Here is an 18,922-nt window from a genome sequence, read left to right as displayed (position 1 = left end):
GAGAAAGTGCCCTTGAGTAATAAGGTGCCCTTGAATGACAAGTCTTACTGAGTCTAGGCCTGTGTTTGGGGAATAGAAAGTGGCACCTCTTGGGAGTGGTGGGCAGTAGTTTTCTTCTCTTTTCACCACACCCTGACTCAGAAAGCAAGAGTCTGTGTAGATCTCAGCAGGAAGAACTGGAAGAGCTCCGTCCTTAGTGAAGAAAAAATGAAAACAGAAATACACCCCTCTTGTAAAGTCTAGTGTTCTCCATTCTTTGCTCTCCCCACCACCCACATAATTTTTGTCACGTCAGAGACATGGATCCCACTCACCACTCGCAAGCGCCCAGAACTGGGAAGTGGGATTTCCACTGGCACAGGGGAGCCTGGCAGAGTTCAAAGACAGAGATGTGCCAGCTGAATTAGTCAAGTGGGGAAGTCTCGCCATCTGCAGTGAGCAAGCTAGAGCCCCAGGAGAGCTGGGGATGTAAATTCTAGTCCAAGTGCAGGAGAAGACTAATGTCCCAGCTCAAAAATAGGCAGAAAGACTGAATTCTCTCTTACCTCCTTTTCTTCTGTTCAGGCTTCCCATGGATTGGAGGAGGCCCACCCACAGTGGGGAGGACAATCTGCTTCACTTAGTTTACAGATCCAAATGTTAATCTCATCTATAACCACCCCCCCCCACCACACACACACACACACACACACACACACACACACTCCCAGAACATTGTTTAACTCAATGTCCAGGCACCCTGCAGCCTAGTTAAGTTGGCACATAAAATGATCCAGCACACCTGCCTTGAAGAGTGGCTCTTGGCTCTATAAAGTTGATTTCAGGATGTGAGGCAGACAGGTTGAGTGAGAATTTCCAGTAGCAGCCATGGGACTATTGAAGCTCAATAAATGATAAATTGCCCTGATCTGAGATGGACATAAATGAACCTTGATATGACCTGCAGGTTCCTGCTGGAGGCCATGCCCTTTCTTCCATGAACACCTGGGCAGTAGCAGGATGACTCCATGAACCTACCCTCTCTTAACCCTTGCGTGGAAGTTACTAAGGAAAAGTAGAAGTACCCAAGTTCAGACTGAAGAAACAAAACATAGTAAATCATGTTTTAATGGTATTAACCACCTCTTGAAACACAGCGATTACTAAATGGAGTTTAAAGTAAACTACCCCTCAAATGGAACTAAGTCACAGCTTAGCTAGGAACTTCTATATTTGAAAAAAGAGTTTATTAATCACGTAGTCAAACCTTCTAATTTTAAAAACAGCAATACTGAAAACCAAAATTGGGTCAGAATAGGATAAGTAATATTTTGTTCATGTATGCAACTAACATTTCTTTACATCTTTTTTGGAACGTTCAATAATCAGTATCTCTTCTGTCATTTGCTTTGTTCCATGACTTGATGTATGTAGGAATCTAGAAACTATTTGAGGTAGATTGAAAGTGAAGGTAGATTGGTGGGGGGTGGGTAGGGATGGAAAACCTGCTCAAACAGTAAAAGGAATTATATTGTCAAAAGTCACCTCCCCTAAGAAATCCTGAATCGTTTCTGCTTTGTCTCTAGATTTTTAAGATTCTCAAGGCACTGTGATTTTCCTTCCTTTCATGTCTTATATGAAAAATCTAGTTGGGAAGAAAGCATGTAAAATTAAAAATGCTGGGATGTTAAAAGTGCCATAATACAGATTTATACCTGATTCATCAAGGGAAATACCGAGATGGTTGGTCAGCCCTGAACTACTTTACATCAGTATGAACCTTGATGAGCACCAGATTCTTACACTTAAGGTCAAAGATACCAAGGGATAACATAAAAGGGCTGACACTTTTATGATGGGGAAATATTGGTTCCATTTCTTAGCTTCTGCATTAAAGGTGATTCAAATGATCTGTTCATATTTTCAATTCTGATTTTTGTTTATTTTTTTATTTGAGTCTAGTTGACACACAGGGTTACATTAGTTTCAGGTGTACAACTTCGTGATTCAACATCTCTATACATTATGCTATGCTAACCACAAGTGAAGCCCCTCTGTGACCATAACACAATCACAATAGCATTGGCTATATTCCCAATTCAGGTTTTTAAAGGAATTCAATTTAAAGTTTAAATGGAGTTTAAAAATTAAGGTTTAGGGCGCCTGGGTGGCTCAGTTGGTTAAGCGACTGCCTTCGGCTCAGGTCATGATCCTGGAGTCCCAGGATCGAGTCCCGCATCGGGTTCCCTGCTCGGCAGGGAGTCTGCTTCTCCCTCTAACCCTCCTCCCTCTCATGCTCTCTGTCTCTCATTCTCTCTGTCTCAAATAAATAAATAAATTCTTTAAAAAAAAAAAACTAAGGTTTAAAATCTGTTAATCCTGAATGATGACATTTGACATTATTTTTTTTTTAATCTAGGTAGTTGCATTTGAAATTCTTTAATTTTTAAAATTTAAGTAAATGGCACTAAATTTTCATTTCTGTTTCAAAACAGATGAAAAAGCTGTTACTTAAACATATGTTCACATCTTTTATATTACCCATCAGTACTTGCCCTCAATATATAGGAATGATTGTGTGATTTTACTAGGTGGCTTGTTTTGATAATGGCAATAAAAGACTAAAAGTTATACTCTATCAGTGATCTGTCAACTAAAAACCTGTAGAGAAAATTTTAACACAGTATAACCAATTCACTAGCTTTTAATCTCCAAAATGTGTTATTATATTATGTATTTCATATAATCACCTACTCATTTGCTTGGTTTTTAAATGAAAAGGTAAATATATATGAGAGTAAATACAACTCAGGAGTTAATGTTTATTATTTACTTATTTCTTTTTTTTTTAAGATTTTATTTATTCATTTGAGAGACAGAGAACACAGCAGGGGGGAAAGGCAGAGAGAGACGCAGACTCCCTGCTGAGTTGGGAGCCTGACCCCAGGACCTGGGATCATGACCTGAGCTGAAGGCAGAAGCTTACCCATCTGAGCCACCCAGGAGCCCCTACTTATTTCTTTTTTAATATAATTTTTAAAAATATTTTCCAGAGGCTAATACAGTGCTTGACATGTGATTGGTTGATGCCTAAAAAAATGCCAATGAATGCATAAAAATAACCTAAAAAGAAAAGGCAAGATTGTAATGTAAAAAAGTAAATCAATGTAAAATCAAGTATAGTCTTGCATTTCTTTTCTATTTGGCTGTAGCTGAAACACTTTCCTCTCTAGTCACATGAGACACGGAAATTATCTTTAATTTAAAAATTGCCTTCATTATGTTTGGCACAAAAAGAGAATAAAGACATAATTTGTAAACCCTGATTACAGGCTTTTTTGCTCTGAGGGAATATAATGATCTCATTTTTAGGTTCCCCTCAAAATGGTGAAGAGAAGCATAATTCTTCTAATTCAGTGAGTAAATATTAGTAACTTGCATGTTAAACTGTAAAAATTTCCCAACCATATCCTGGCAGTCAAATTCACTTTAAAAGGGAAATATAATTTCTAAATGACAGAATTTAAGTTTTCGCTTGACTTGCTTTTGTTATTAGCTCTCTCCCAGACAAATCGGCTTGAGTCTATGTCCGTAGCTGTTTCATATGATATACACCCAGCCTCCCCCAAGGAGTTTTAAAATAGAACAAGTACGTCAGCCAGAAACATAAGATGGATCAGTTCTCTGTTCTCTTTGTGGTGGTTTGGCCTATTCCATTCAGAAGAATACACTAACGCCAGGGGATTGTTCTTTAAAAAAAAAAAAAAAAAAATTCTCTCTTTTATATTTTATTTTGCTTTATTTTGCACTCTCAGGGACTACAAATCAATACTTGTCAGGTCGCCATCATACTGATAATTTTCAAGTCATTTCAGTCCACAGGCGTATGGAGTACATGAGGTGTTTTTTGTGATTGCTCTGGGGGTTAAGGATGTTAAACTCCTAATCCTCAAAGAGTATCCAGTATTTTTCAGATAAAGCCACCTGGAGATATATGTACAGGATGAATATAAAATTAGCTGTAAGCCTTTAAAAAAGTTTTTTTGCCCTAAACCCTCATAAACATCTAATGTAGCAATATAATAATGATAATGGTAGGAATTTGTGATTATGTGTTGAGGTCATTAAGTAACAACCGAAGTGTTATGACTTACTTTACACCTTCACCTGGTGGATTTTTCCGTTCTAAACTTTTGAGGCAGAAAGGAAGGTAGGTAGAAGAGCATCTTATAGATATGTCTCTTTAAGAATTTACTAAAGCCAAAATTTTGGGGACACTCGATTGATTTTTGCATTGAGTTGAAAAACCAAAGGAAAAAATTCAAAAGTAAGAAAAAGTAAATAAAATAGAATAAAATTAAAACTTTGAAAATATTCAAAAAGGTGGAGATGTTTTAATTAATGTGATTATGATTTGGCCACCACAAGTGGAAGACTTAGAGAATCTTCAAACAGACTTGTACACTCAAGATCATTTAGATCAACTCTTTCATTTAAAAAAACCTTAGTTTTATAAAGGATCAAAAAGGTATTTCACAAAGCTAATTTTCAGCAGATTGGACTAAAATCAAGATCTCCTTGCAGGATCAGGTTTCTCAACTTGTTTGAGGGAAAGCATCGTATCGCCTAAGGTCCCATCAGTGAAATCAACTAGCAGTCACCATATGCATTAAATGTTTGGCGCCATACAAAAATGCAGTCAAGGGGTAAGAGGACAGCAAATGTTCTACTATACCTTCCTCCTTACAAAGGACTTGACATGAATTTGGGAGTGCAGAGAGGATTTGATTGCAATTCACCTGTTTTATTGACTAATTGACTGATTTACCTTAACATGCATTTTACGGGCACATCGTTGAGAAATATTCTCGGGAACTTGATTGGACAGAAGAGGAACAGCAGCAGAGAGGGAGAGAGCACCTTCAAAATGTTTTATCCCAAACCCTGTGCTGAGCTCTCTCTTTCTCTCCACTACAGAAATTTTCATAATTAAAGAATTATGTATGCGTTTCTGCTGCTCATCTTGAATGAACAAAATCGAGCTTAGTGATAATGAGCTTCCCTCTAGAATCACAGGTCTGGGTTCAGACCACAGCTCAGCCACTTAAATTTCAATGACCTTGGGCAGATCCCTTCACCTCCATAGGAAGGTGTTTTCTGTAAGAGGAAGCAGTGAGGGCCCTGCAGGTGTTTGAGGCTCCGTGAGGTAATGCACATGCTGTGTTCAACACCAAGCCTGGCCTAAATCCTTGCCCCCTGAGTGCTGGCCATCATTCTCACCATTGCTACAATTGTTGCTGTTATTTCAATTCATTACACACCAGACTCTGCAAACCTGGTTGTCTTGAAAATCAGATCAGATGTCTGCTAAACTGGAAAGAGACTGTGTGTGTATGCATGTGTGTGTGTTTCAATTGGAAGGAAGGCCCCAAATGATGAGTACAGTATTTTATAAGTTTGACAGTAAATTGGAGTTAATTAATTCAAATTAAATTAATGTTAAATTTTAAAGCAAGGGTCAGACTACTCTCACAGGGCTTTTGTGAATATGTGCCTAGCTCAGTGTCTGTCACTTAGCAAATACACTTTTACCAGTGTCCAACACAGTTTATTGGAAAGTCAGCTTCCCTCACAGACTAGAGATGACACTTTCATCCCATATTTACCTCTCATATGAATTGGGTCTATTTCTGGACTTGCTATCTGATTGCTTTTGTCTGTCCATTTTGCTTTCACTTTCTTACACCAGATCCAAGTCTGACTCACCAGAGCTCATAGAGAGAAACCTCAGCCTTTTCGTAGCTGCTAAAACAAAAGTGGAATGCCTGCATTGTTAAATGACAATAAAGATTAAACTGTTAATGGGATAAAAAGTGTTAATTGGTTTTAACAGCTCTGCAGAAAGGCTGTGCTTTGAAGAATTTCATTACTTTCTATAATTAAACATTAAATTTTAATTACTGAATAGATACACCACGGGGTTTTCAGGACAGTTCTCCTGCCCTTCTCCACTGCTGAGAGTTTAAAATTTTTGTGTGCACGGAGGGTAAATATTTGGTCGTGAAATATATCAACAATACTGCGAAACTTACACTGAGAATGAAGTCATACAGCCCTGAACAACAACAACATTGCAAGAGGTGGACAGACTCGTCTGTAGTAAAATTATATCTAAAGACCCACAGATACATATTTTAAAGTATCTGTGTTCACTTTTTAAAAGTAAAGTGTTTCCATAACTTTTGATTTGGTGAATTTCTTTTGTTTGTCATTTGAAAAAACACTGGAATTTTGAAGCCACCCCTTCATACAGGCTTAAGTTTGAGACTTTAAAAGCAGGAAAAGGAGGGCAGTCACTAATAGCTTACACGGTACCTAGGGCATGTTCTCAAGTGAAGTTACCTCCAGGGGACCCTCTTTTAGAGCTGTTTCTCCCCTTTGAGGGGAACTGGGAGAACCCTGCATAGCGGAGCACCTGATTTGGAGTTCTGTTTCCTGTGAACACGGACATTCATTCACGTGAACTCTGGTTAGTCCTTATTAGAACACAGCAGAGACTAGACTGGGAGTACTGTTATTTCGAATGACTATGGGAGTGGGGAGATGGAATAGAGAAGGAGAGGATAAATGGAATTTGAAAAAGAGCCATTGAGGGGCGCCCGGGGGGCTCAGTCGGTGAAGCGTCTGCCTTCGGCTCAGGTCATGATCTCAGGGTCCTGGGATCCAGCCCCACGTCGTCTGCCTCCCTGCTCAGTGGGGAGTCTGCCTCTCCCCCAGCTCATGCTCTCTCTCTCTTTCTCAAATAAATAAAATCTGAATGAAAGAAAGAAAGAGAGAGATAGAAAGGAAAGAAAAGAAAAGGAAAGGAAACAAGCCATTGAGGGAAAATACTAGGATTTTCTTAGACTCTTACTCTATTGAACCCTATTGACAAACTAACACATGCTGGATTTGGGCGGCCACGCCTGCTGAATTAATCCCTTCCTGACCACTGTCACCTGGTTTCCTTAAAAGACAAATGAAAACAATCTTGTGATCAAGTCTTGTTGCCCCCGTTTTATAGATAAGGGACTGAATTGGTAAAATAATGTGTTACAGGTCAGTCCCCCATTACCTCCTGTTGTTGGCCCCATGCTTCGCCCTGCTAGCACTTACTACAGTTAAGTGTGTCCTTCTCACGACAGTGCTTATCTTCTCCACTCCTTATAGAGCCTCAGAGGCAATGAGTCGTGTATACGTTTCCGTCCTTTTCATCCTTCGGCTCAGGACAGTGCCTGGCTTACAGGACCTACTTGATAAATACGGGATAAATGAACATCGCCAGCCATGATGTGATGGTTGAAATCTGTGCCCTTTGACTTTTGGATCTTATACTATTATAATGTCCCCTAGGTTACAATGTCAAAAGCAAAAAACAAACAAACAAACAAACAAAACACCCTGGAAATTAGTGTGTCAGTTCTACTTAGAATTTTTATGAGGCTCTAGTTTGTTCCTTAAAGCTGAAGGGACCTCAGAGATTATATTCTTTAACATTCCATTTTTGGTAAGAAAAAGTATTAATTTTGTGAAAACACCTAGTTATTAGAAAGAGAGCTAACAGTTGTAATTGTCTATAAATTTCAATCAAATTCAGTTGTGAGCCAAGACAAACGTACAGTGTCCCCATTTTCACCTTTTCTCCAAATAAATGCAATTGAGGAACGTGCATATTAGTGGCAAGGGGGTTAGGATACTGAAATGTAGGTCACACCTCTGTCTCAGCTCTTCCCAAGTTAAGGAAAGGATTTCTTTAGGTTTTTTGTCCTTGTTGTCATGGTGTTTCCTTTCTTTTTTTTTTTTTTTTAAAGATTTTATTTATTTATTTGACAGAGAGAGACACACACAGAGCAGGAACACAAGCATGGGGAGTGGTAGAGGGAGAAGCAGGCTTCCCGCGCAGCAGGGAGCCCGATGCGGGGCTCGATCCCAGGACCCTGGGATCATGACCTGAGCCGAAGGCAGACGCTTAACGACTGAGCCACCCAGGTGCCCCTGGTGTTTCCTTTCTGACCTTCGGTCTCCTATGTCACCGTCTGAAGCTGCACAAAGACAGCTTCTGATAGGTCCTCATTTGGGTCCCGAGTGTCATCTCCGGCTCCCCTTAATAAAATGGTGACGTGTAGAAAGAGTTCTATAGGCTGGTGCTTCTCAAACTATAATGTGAAGAGGAGTCACCTGGGATCTAGTAAATGCAGGTTCCGATCCGGTAAACTGGACAGGCTCCCAGTGAGGTTGGTGCCGCTGGTCTGTGGACCCCACATAGAGTAGCAAGTCATATGACTTCATCTCTCCCCCTGTCTTCTCTAGTACTGGCTTGTCCCCAGAAAACTGTTCAGACATATAAGAAGAGGTAAATCTCTGTATCTGCTTCTTACGCACCCCAAGAGAACATGTTTTAAACAATAAGCAGAGAAACCTAAGCTGTTTATTCCAACACTGCAGACAAAAGTCATTAAGTCTGAACTAATTTTACTAAAGAAGTGTGAGCAGCTTGGCTGCAGGTACCTGCATTGAAGAAAGACCACCTTTTACAGAAAATGGCTTCACTTTTTAAAGCCAGCGAGTTTTAATTCCTTGTTTGCTGATCAAAGGCTGGAGTTGACAGGAGTCTGTGTTTCAGAAGCTGGAGGAAACCTCCTGTAAGCTTTCAAATCCTCTCTGGGCAGCTAAGTCCCAGGAAGTGGGCAAGTGTTAGCCCTCTGCCTCTCTGTGACTGAGTAAGAAATGAATAGTCGGTGTCTTCATTATCTCATTTCCGAGGGCTCATAAGCAGTGCTTTTCAGATGACAATGAACAGGAACTCACATCGGAACAGGCTGGCTCACCACGTGTCAGTCCTTGTCCTGCTCTGGCTGTTGGACTTCGTTGCTCCTTGGAATCAACAAAGAAAGCTCATTTGTTTCACTTTGCGAAAACACTTCATTTTCCCCCCAGACTTTCCATTTCACGCTGTGTGAATTTTATTAAGATCTTTCTCACAGAAGCTAAGTGCTTGCTCTATGGGGCCCTACGGGATGGCATTCGCAGCCTCTGTAATGTCTGAAGCCTCTTGAGACATTTCTTTTCTACGGAAAACTCCTTGGAGAATTACAGAGAAGAATCCAAAATCCTTTTGGTGCTGGAAGACATAGTTTGGCCCCATGAACATCTCATGCAAATTTTCTGATGTTAGCATCATATTGATAGTGAGTGGGTCTTTCTGAGGGCCTCCAATTATTTTTAAAGGCTGGCTTAAAGTATTAATTAGAAATATTTTTCATCTTGGAATTAGCCTTTGTTAATATAATTTACCTATAATCCTATTGCCTTAACAAGGTGTCAGTGGTTTTATTCCTATAAAGTTGTTTTAGAAAGGTAATTATAATTAAATAGTAGAAAAAGAAATTTTATTCTGATTTTTTCCTCTTGAATGTACATAAGAACTTTTAATGTTATATGCTCTCAGAAATGACCTAGTAATCACTGTGTAATAGTCCATCAGATAAAAATACTAAAATAAAGTCACTCATTTCTCTACAGTGGATATTTAGATTGGTCTTTCCACTATCATACGGATCTTATGAGATGAGTGCTATTATTTTTCCTATATTAGAGATGTGAAAAGGAGGTACAGGCGAGTTATTTAACTTGTCCAAGGTCACACTGCCGGTAAGTGGCAAAGCCAAAATTCAAGCCAAATACCCTCACACCTAAATAGGGACTTCTTTATGCCAGGTCATTTCCTAAGATGCACAAGATTTGCTTAAGGATCACTCGGTTTAAGCTTCAGCGTATGTATGCAAATCCGTAAACTAAAAAATGTGTAGTCTTCTTGGTTCCTACTAGAGTGAGTATAAAACTTCAGGTTTTCCTTTGGTTCTTTACATTTCAGGAGCTCTCAAATCATAGGAAATAGTGGTATGATAACACAAATGTGAAATTCCTTAAAGAAAACAACTATTTGCTTTATTAGGAAGACAAATGTGAGTGCTGCACAGCAGTGTCTGAACCCACTTGTATCTGTTTCTGTACACAGTTTTGAACGATTCATCTTTAAAATTGCAAATAGTCATGGGTTTTTGCCCTTCGTTCCGTCTCATGTACCACTTAAAGATATGCTTGTTGGTTGGTTGGCTTGGTCAAGGCTGAATCTGCTTCCCTAACTCCCATGGAAGTCAAGGAGGAGGGTGACACAGGGCAGGGGCATCTTTTACATGGAGAACTGTTACGCACTTGAACACATGAAGACCCATCTCTTTCCCTATCTCTATTCTCACAGAATGTGTGACACAGGAGAAGGACTATTCACTTTTCAAACAAGGGAAGGAGAAATGATCTATCAGAAGGTCCATTCTGCGACACTGGCCATAGCTGAGCAACATGAAAGATTAATGCTAGAAATGGAGCAGAAGGCCCGGGTAAGGCTCCTTCCTTGGTAACCTAACAGCTTGGAAATGAATGTTGCTGAGGTCTGATGCACATCATGTATCTGTGGGCCCTTTCACGTCAGCATCCCGGTGTCCACCCCCACCTCCCAGCCCTGAGAGCTCACCCCAGTTACCAAATCCCATGTCTCTAATGCCCTATTCAGCATATGCCCAAAGAAGTTCTTTGTGGCCACAGGTAGGGAGCTATGCACTCCATGTATCTCCATGTATCTCCCCATGACCTGTTGGCACAGTTACCCAAAGAGGGGTGGGTGCATAGAGAATGAAATACAAAGCTATGCTCTCTGCATATCACCACATACAGTTGGACCATCAGAGATTCAACTGTGGGCCCAAAATAACCAGAGAAATTAAGTTACTGCCAGAAAGGATTCTGCTTTCTTTTTGTCTTTATATTTGTTCTAGATTCTCTGAAACTTCTAACTCTTTCTGTATGTGTTACAGAGCCAATAATAAAATATTTGCAGAAGGAGCTTATACTGCTTACCAACAGTATACAATATATATATATATATATATATATATACCCCAACAGCTATCCTACAGCTCTGTGGTCAAGCTAAGACATCATTTAGCAAGGAATCTGAAATAGTAACTTTTACAAGTAGCTGAGAAAAAATTATAAGTTCAACTACGAACTTCTTGGAAAAGCAAATAATGGAGTGATTATTGGCCATAATCTGAAGAGGTGACTAGTCTTCAAGATTTATAGAGAGGCATTAGATTTCATTAATGAAGGGACAGGTGCAGTTTTGGAAAATAGGTGGGTCGCTCACTGGAATGACACTCATAATTCTGTTCCAGTTTAAAGAGGACAGAGTTCTATATGTAGTGTTGTATTTGTTTGATTTTTTAAATTACCCATTATATAATATTTTTTAATTATCCATTATATAATATTTTGACATATACAAAATTATCTTTTAGGTATAAGAAAACAAAAAGTAATTTAGCAAATGATCTTATGTTATTCTTAACGCATTTCTAATTTTGTCAATACTACATACACATTTTTATCTATCTAGGAAAAGCTTTAAAGAGCTTTCCTAATACCTCAGCGAAACAAGTGAAAACCAGGCCTTATGCAGGACATTTGGCCTTTCGTAGGGATGAGTGAGTGGTTTGAACATTAGTAGGATTAATATGATTGTGTGATTAATTATTGAAGCATTAATAAGACATTGGTATAACTTAGTCTCCTAGAAAGAGTTGGGTTAAATGTAAACCATTTTAACAGTTATCTAATTAATATGACATTTATCCAAGGGCTTAAATCAATGAGAAAATAGAACTACCACATTTCAAATTATTTCAGAATCTACTGGTGTTTGCAACTAAAATTAACAGCGTGATGTCACTTGCTATTAGTTAACAGTTAACAATTAACTACACTTAACAGTTGTAGCTTTACTTATAGCTGTTCTGAACAGCAAAATGCTCATGAGTACAGTCATTTAATTGTATTGCCGTGAAGGAAATGCCAAGAGCTCTTTTACAAAACCGTACTGTCTGCTGTAAAGGAGAGCCCTTGGTATGTGTCCTGGGTTCACATCCCAATTCTACCACTTCCTGGCTGTATCACTTTGGGCATCTTGGGATATTAACTTCTAAATGTTTCCATTTTCTTTTTTTGTAAAATGAGGATATAGTAGTCCTACTTCTTTGGTTGTTATGAGGTATTTGTGCATTAAAATCTGTAAAGTACTGAGAACAGGCCTGGCACATGGCAAGTACCATGAAAAGGTTCATTATTACGATAGTGATCCATCTGTAGGAGTGATTTTGAATAATTATAAGACTTGAAATGTTTGTGAAGACTCTAAACTGTTATTCCCAACTGTTGCTAAATAGTATCTTTCAATCCCTTTCAAGTATGTCTAACAATCTTGTGCCAAAAAATTTGCAAAACAAAATTTAATTCGCATTTGCTATTGATGCTGTCATGTGTGATAAACATGATAATGTCCTGTGCGGCTGAGAACCATGTCCCCAGAGCCAAGCCAAGCAAATGCTGTTAGGGGTTAGCGACCAGCAGTCCACTGACTAAGATCTCAGGCAGGTGACAGCTGGGTAGGAGGAGGGTGCTCCATGGACCTGGGCACTCGGCGATGGAAAAGTGGGGCAGGTGTTTAAATAGCAGTCTCACCAAAGAAACCAAATGTTTCTAAGAATTACAAAATCAGAGACTCCAGCAGTTTGGTGCATACGTGCAAATGGAGCATTTGGTTTAATTTCAAACACAATTGCACAGCTACGCTTTTCTCTGTAGGTTAAGACTAATAAGATTATTTCATATCTAGTGCATTCTTCAGAATAAGCCAGGCTAATGTTTTCAGAGGCCATGCTACCACAACCTGGCAACTGCCCAAATTCCTCAAATTCTGGGACCATAAGTAAACATTTCCAGGGCTCCCAGACAAAATTTTTACTTTTTCTTTTGAGAGACTGCCTCGACATGCACAAATCTCTTTGAAAGAAGAAGTTCCAACAACTATGAAGTAGTATTAAACACTCTCTAACTCTTCATTTGCTTATTTAAATAAAATGAACGCCTGTGTTATAAATTAGGCAAAAGTACAACTTGGGAGCTGGAAAGATACCTCCAAACGTCAAATATAAAAATGATGCATCTTATTTATTATGTATCTCCTACAAAATAAGAAGATAACACTGCTCGTTGGCTTTCCAGTTTTAAAAATGGGCCATGTGAGGGGCGCCTGGGTGGCTCAGTCATTAGGCATCTGCCTTCGGCTCAGGTCATGATCTCAGGGTCCTGGGATCTAGTCCCGCATCGGGCTCCTTGCTCGGCGGGAAGCCTGCTTCTCCCTCTCCCACTCCCCCTGCTTGTGTTCCCTCTCTCGCTGTCTCTCTCTCTCTGTCAAATAAATAAATTAAAAATCTTTAAATAAAAATAAAAATGGGCCATGTGAGATTGTTATTGAGCACATAGAAAATGTTTACATATTTTATTACATTAACATTTATTACAAGATCAAATTAGGAACGAGCTATATAAGCAATAAATACCCCCGAACATAGTTGTTCAAGCTTCTGACACATTTACTTTCATTAAAGAGAGAGGATTTAACAGTGTTACTGTCTTATAGATAAACAAATTTGAATGAAAAATAGTATCTCAACAACCATTTCTTAACTGTAACAGAGAATTCAGTATAATCTTTTGACGTCACATGTGTGTTTAAAACCTCAGTTTGCCCTTGTTTATTACCTTCCTTCTGGGGGGGGAGGGGGAGACACAAGAATAAACATATTTTGATATATTTCCATGATCTAAGTTAAGCAATGTTTCTGTTCTTGTTTGAGAAATCTGATCTCTAGGCACACCTGGGTGGTTCAGTCGGTTAAGCATCTGCCTTGGGCTCAGGTCATGATCCCTGGGTCCTGGGATAGAGCCCAGCATCGGGCTCCCTGCTTCAACTGAGAGCCTGCTTCTCCCTCTCCCTCTATCTGTTGCTCTGCCTACTTGTGCTCTCTATCTCTCTGTCAAATAAATAAATAAAATCTTAAAAAAAAAAAAAAGAATCTGATATTTAGAAAAAGTCCCCAGCCTTGTGAATAAAACAGTGCATTTGCACTATAGATAACAAGGATAACAAGAATCATTAAATCAGTAAGGCTATTTAAAAATATTTTTATTTCCTTCACTGAGAAAAATAACAAAAGAATTAATTACTATTAACCGACTCAGGAAGTTTTTAAGTAGAGCTCAGCCATGGATTAACCATTCACAGGTTTGTAAACGGTTTACTCTGCTCAGTAAGCTGCCTGGTGATACACAGAACCCAAGAGAAGAGCAAGAAATTCTTTCTCTCACGTGACCCAGAAGTTTGTGGGATCAAGTAATTTATACTGCCTGAGTAAGATGATCTCACTCCTTTTACTCCTTGAAATATCAAACATTTTCCATGGCTTCATCAGATTGGTAAGATGATGCCATCACAAGATTTTGGTCAGCATTACCGGAAACACCCCCTGGGCTCATTCTGTGGTCATGACAATGGACTCTGACCGATTTCTTAGATCACCAGCTTATTGGTGGGTCCTTACTTAATCCTCCATAAGGAATGAGTTCTGCATTACAAGAAGACACGCCTCCCCTTTTGCTTTCAGATGTAGAGCTTCAGCTTCTCACTCTCCTGTCCAAGTGGGACTCAGAAAATGGTCATAAAAGGGGCTAACAATCCTCTGTATTTTCTTTACCTGCTAACACCTGTATTTTCTTTACCTGTTAACATCTTATGTCAGAGGACAGTTTTGGTTTTGGGGGTGCATGGAAGATTGAAGTAGTAAATTTCGAACTAGAACTCTTTCTGAGAGATTCACTAAGGTTCAAATCGTTGAGGAAATGATTAAAGCTAGATGTGTAAGCAAATGGCACCTCCAGAATTTGTTCCCTTTTCACGGAGATCGTTCTTGTTCTTAGAACCCTCAGAGTTCTTTGAATGCTATTACTAAAAGCATTTATAGGTCCTCTGCTGCCTATGTGCCGCATTATCAAGGAAATTTTTCTTGTCTTTGTGATGGAAGCTATTCATTAGAAACCACATCACAAATGTGCCCTTGTGATTCCGCCTGGTGAGGCTGAAATCATCGGAGATGACAAGGCCTCAAATGCCCTGAAATAATTTAATTTTCATGGATCTGTTACACACACACACACACACACACACACGATATGAAAAGAAGTTCTCTTTTAAATTTGGTTTTTGCATTTGTAAGCTTTACATGTGTTATAAAATGCCCATAGGTAAGGAGGAACTGAGAAGACATGAATATTTTTTTTAAAAAATGAATTTTCCCGTTATCTTATCAATAATAAGTAAATAAAAGGAGAGGGGCATTGTCATTAATAACTTCGAACCTTGTAACATTGCAAGTAATTTAAAAGCCTATTTGCAGAAGGACAGCCTCCCATAGTAAGAATTACAGTGTATCCTTTTAAAAACAGGACTTGGAATGCTCCTATTCCCAGTAATTTTTGCCACCTGGTCACCAGAAGAACTCTGTGTAGTTTAAGGACAAATAGCGTCACTGTTATTACAATACCAGCAAGATAGCAAGACCGCTTTAATGCCCCGAACACCACCAGCAGGGCTGGCTGCATGCACTGCTGTCCAAAGCTATCAATCCTATGGTTGTCCTAAGCTCTGGTGGATAGAAAAAAAAAAAAAAAGGAAAACAGATTCTCATGTAAAACTGCTTGCTTAGAAAACAGTGTTTTCCTTCTCTATTGTCATTTTACATACTCTTGTTAGTAGAAATATACAGAATAAAAGCAAGTTAAACTCACGCACTCAACAAACTTAAAAACCTCACTGTTCCAAGAACAATAAACCTTTTGAACAAAAACCATTTGAAAACAAATTCTCTTATTTCCTTTTATAACGTAAGATGAAAAGATATTTCTGAAGAAGCGGCATTGTCTTACACTACCCCTATGAACAAGCTCAAGGGGTGGTTTTGGTATCTTTGATGGAAATTTTGTGATGGTGTCATATCAATGATGAAAACGTCTCAGGGAAAGGCAAAGGGAGAGGAGCACAAGAGAAGAGAGAAAGAATGAAGCCGGCTTCGTGGATAACTAATTCAAATAGCCATGAGAAATTAAGGGAATTTGCCCTCCTAGAGTTATGGTGTATCACAGAACTTACCCAAGTAAGCCCCTGAAATGATTTTTTTTTTTTTTTGTCTAAATAGTTGCTTGAGAAGGGAAACACTATTACATTCCATCAATTCCAAGATGCACATTTTTTTCACATTTTAACATCCCTCAAGTCAAATATGAGTTACAGTTTAATTGATAGCTCTATTCTTTCAGAGTGCTGCATAAAATAGTGTTTTGTCTTTCAATTGATGGCATCTTAGAGTGTGCAAAATACTGTAATACTTGTTTTAAGAAGTACTGTGAAGACACTCAATTGTTATTCCCAAGGGTAGCCAAATAATATCCTTCAATTCAATACAAGTGCATATATCTTTTGAGACCATGAGTACCATGGGCTCATTTATAATTTGGTGAAGAAATGAGAAAGCCTTCCAGAATGGACTCTCTATCCCAGGCAGTTTGGCTCTCTTTCTAGTGAAACCATTCTTCATACCCACATTTTACAGGAATTTCTATCTGCTACAAAAAGATAATAACTAGTTTTCCTGCACTGAAAATTAAAAAAATTGGAAGCAAAATACTCTGATGAGTAGTACACAGAAAAATTTTAACACTTTTTGCAATTTCTTTTCTAGGTATATGCAGAGAATTTTAAGAAATTCTAGGAAAAGTTTTAATGTGTGATTTGTGATTGCAAGTGGTGTGTCACATCTAATATATAAGAATATCGGCTAATAAATTTATTGTTCTAAGTTCTAGTCATGATTCTGTTGCTCAATATTATCAGTTATTAATCACAAGACAAGAGCCTTCATTACTACTGACAATGGTCAGCTCCCTGCTGGGAAATGCCATTTGCATATTTGTGAAATTTTCTTTTACTGGTTGATAGACACTGATTGTAATGAACCAACACAAGCCCAGTTAGAACAAATGATTCTAGTTGATAACTAAAGTGGACCTGTGATCCTAATTAATCCATTTACTTACTGTTGTCCCAGTGTCAGAACACTAAAGAGAATATAGTCTCTAAACACACAGACACAAAGAAAAATACTCATTTTTGCGTAAATCCACAAATGAGATGGAAATGGGGAGAGGCCAGTGTGTAATTTTTCTAGCAAGTGGTGCTGTAACACAATATAATAGCACAAATTTTATTTATATCATGTTCTTTTTTCTTAAAATTTGTCATAGATGCTCTAGATGTCACCTCAGAAAATGCATTTCATATATATTTTTTACATTTAATCAACTTGATTAGAGTTGATAATGTGTAAGAAAAATGACTGCCCGACATAAAAAAGTACAATTTTCATATTAAAAAATACAATTTTGTTCTTTTATTTCTATTGCTAGAATCAAAGAATAATGAGGAAACTCTATACGAATGATTTTCTCTCTTATCTTTTTAACTATGATAGTCTTATTTATCCATGGGCATACAATCTGCTTATGGCAATTATGAGAATGATTTCCTTAAACAAAAACAACAGATTTCAAAGATCAATCAAGATAATTCAGCATACAAACATATAATTATGGCATATACACAGACAACCCAAAGAATCAGACCGTGTTCTCTTTGGGACAGTACTCTAAAATAGAAGGAAAAAATGTAGACCAGTAGTGGGCAAACCAAAATCTACAAAATCGATGTAAGAATCACATGGGCCTCAAAAAAAAAAAAAAAAGAATCACATGGGGAGTTAATTAGGCTTACTTTCAAAAGTATGAGCATAGTTGTCAATTTCTGGGGTGTAGTCAGTGAATGCACATGTAGTAGTTGAAGCCGGGCAGCACAGTGGCTAACTAACCAGGCAGATTCTAGAGAAAGAAAGAGCTTTGCTGTGCCTTAGTTACCTTTTCTTCAAAGAGGGAAGGAAGGAGCAATAATAATATCTACTCAGAGTGTTAGAATACCAACTAGTCTTGAGTAAAAGCCCAGTTATTAGCTAAGTCATAAAATGACTGGAAATAAAAAAATTTCGCTTTATTTTTTAAGTGGGTAAAATTTTATAACCACTGTTAAAAGTTCATCCCAGCTTTCATTATGTGCAGACATTGGAAATTAATTATATAAACTTTAATACAGCCTCTAGATATTTACACATTTCAAAATCAAAAGATAGTGAACATTTTATTTACAACAGCTATGAAATTTAATGTTCCAATATGTATTCATCCTGTTTCCTATATTCAGAGAGTAGCTCTGTAAATGCATCTACTTACAAATAATAGATTAATAGATGAGTAAAGAATATACATATACATACTACATCAAAAACTAATAATGTATTGTATGGTGACTAACATAATAAAATAAAAAAAAATAAAAGCATTACTGATGACAGATAAGAATGGTGTTCAAAGTATTTATGCATATGTTTGTAAAAATTTCTGATGTTATTCTAAAGCTCAGCTTTTTTACACTCCATGAAAGTATTGTGGTCAATACATAGATTAAAACATATAATGATAACTTCCATTTTGTTTCAAGTTTAAAGAGAATAATACTCTGCAAAGTCCAATTCTAAATGACATCTAGCAACTTCCATTAAATGACTCTATAAACGATGTAGTGTTTGTTAGTCTTGTACCAACTCACCAAGGTATCTTCTAATTCCTTTTCATTTATCTTGAATAAGATGGAAGATTAAGTGTGAGTTGTCCCCTATTGAAAATTAAGTCAAGTCTGTGAAAAACCAATTGCCTGTAAACCTTCAAACTTAAGAGGACTGTTTGAATAAATCCAAACAGTGCTGAGCTTGGCTGCCTAAAGATCTCTGGGGTTTCTATTTCTATACAGTTTTCAAGTTTCATGAGCTCTTTTCCAAGAACAAATAAC

General features: G+C 37.9%; 1 protein-coding gene across 1 annotated transcript in view; it reads left to right on the top strand.

Moving 5' to 3' along the window:
* The window catches only part of DOK6 (docking protein 6), a 229,105-nt gene that overhangs the window by 127,522 nt on the left and 82,661 nt on the right, over positions 1–18,922 (top strand). Inside the window, exon 4 of the mRNA XM_081801046.1 lies at positions 10,280–10,418. Coding sequence (XP_081657172.1) covers positions 10,280–10,418 — 139 coding nt within the window. The remainder of the gene's footprint in view (positions 1–10,279; positions 10,419–18,922) is intronic.

This window comes from Leptonychotes weddellii, chromosome 13, assembly GCF_054177405.1.
Source record: "Leptonychotes weddellii isolate Sample4059 chromosome 13, ASM5417740v2, whole genome shotgun sequence".
NCBI lineage: Eukaryota > Metazoa > Chordata > Mammalia > Carnivora > Phocidae > Leptonychotes > Leptonychotes weddellii.
This window is presented reverse-complemented; position numbering and strand designations above follow the sequence as displayed.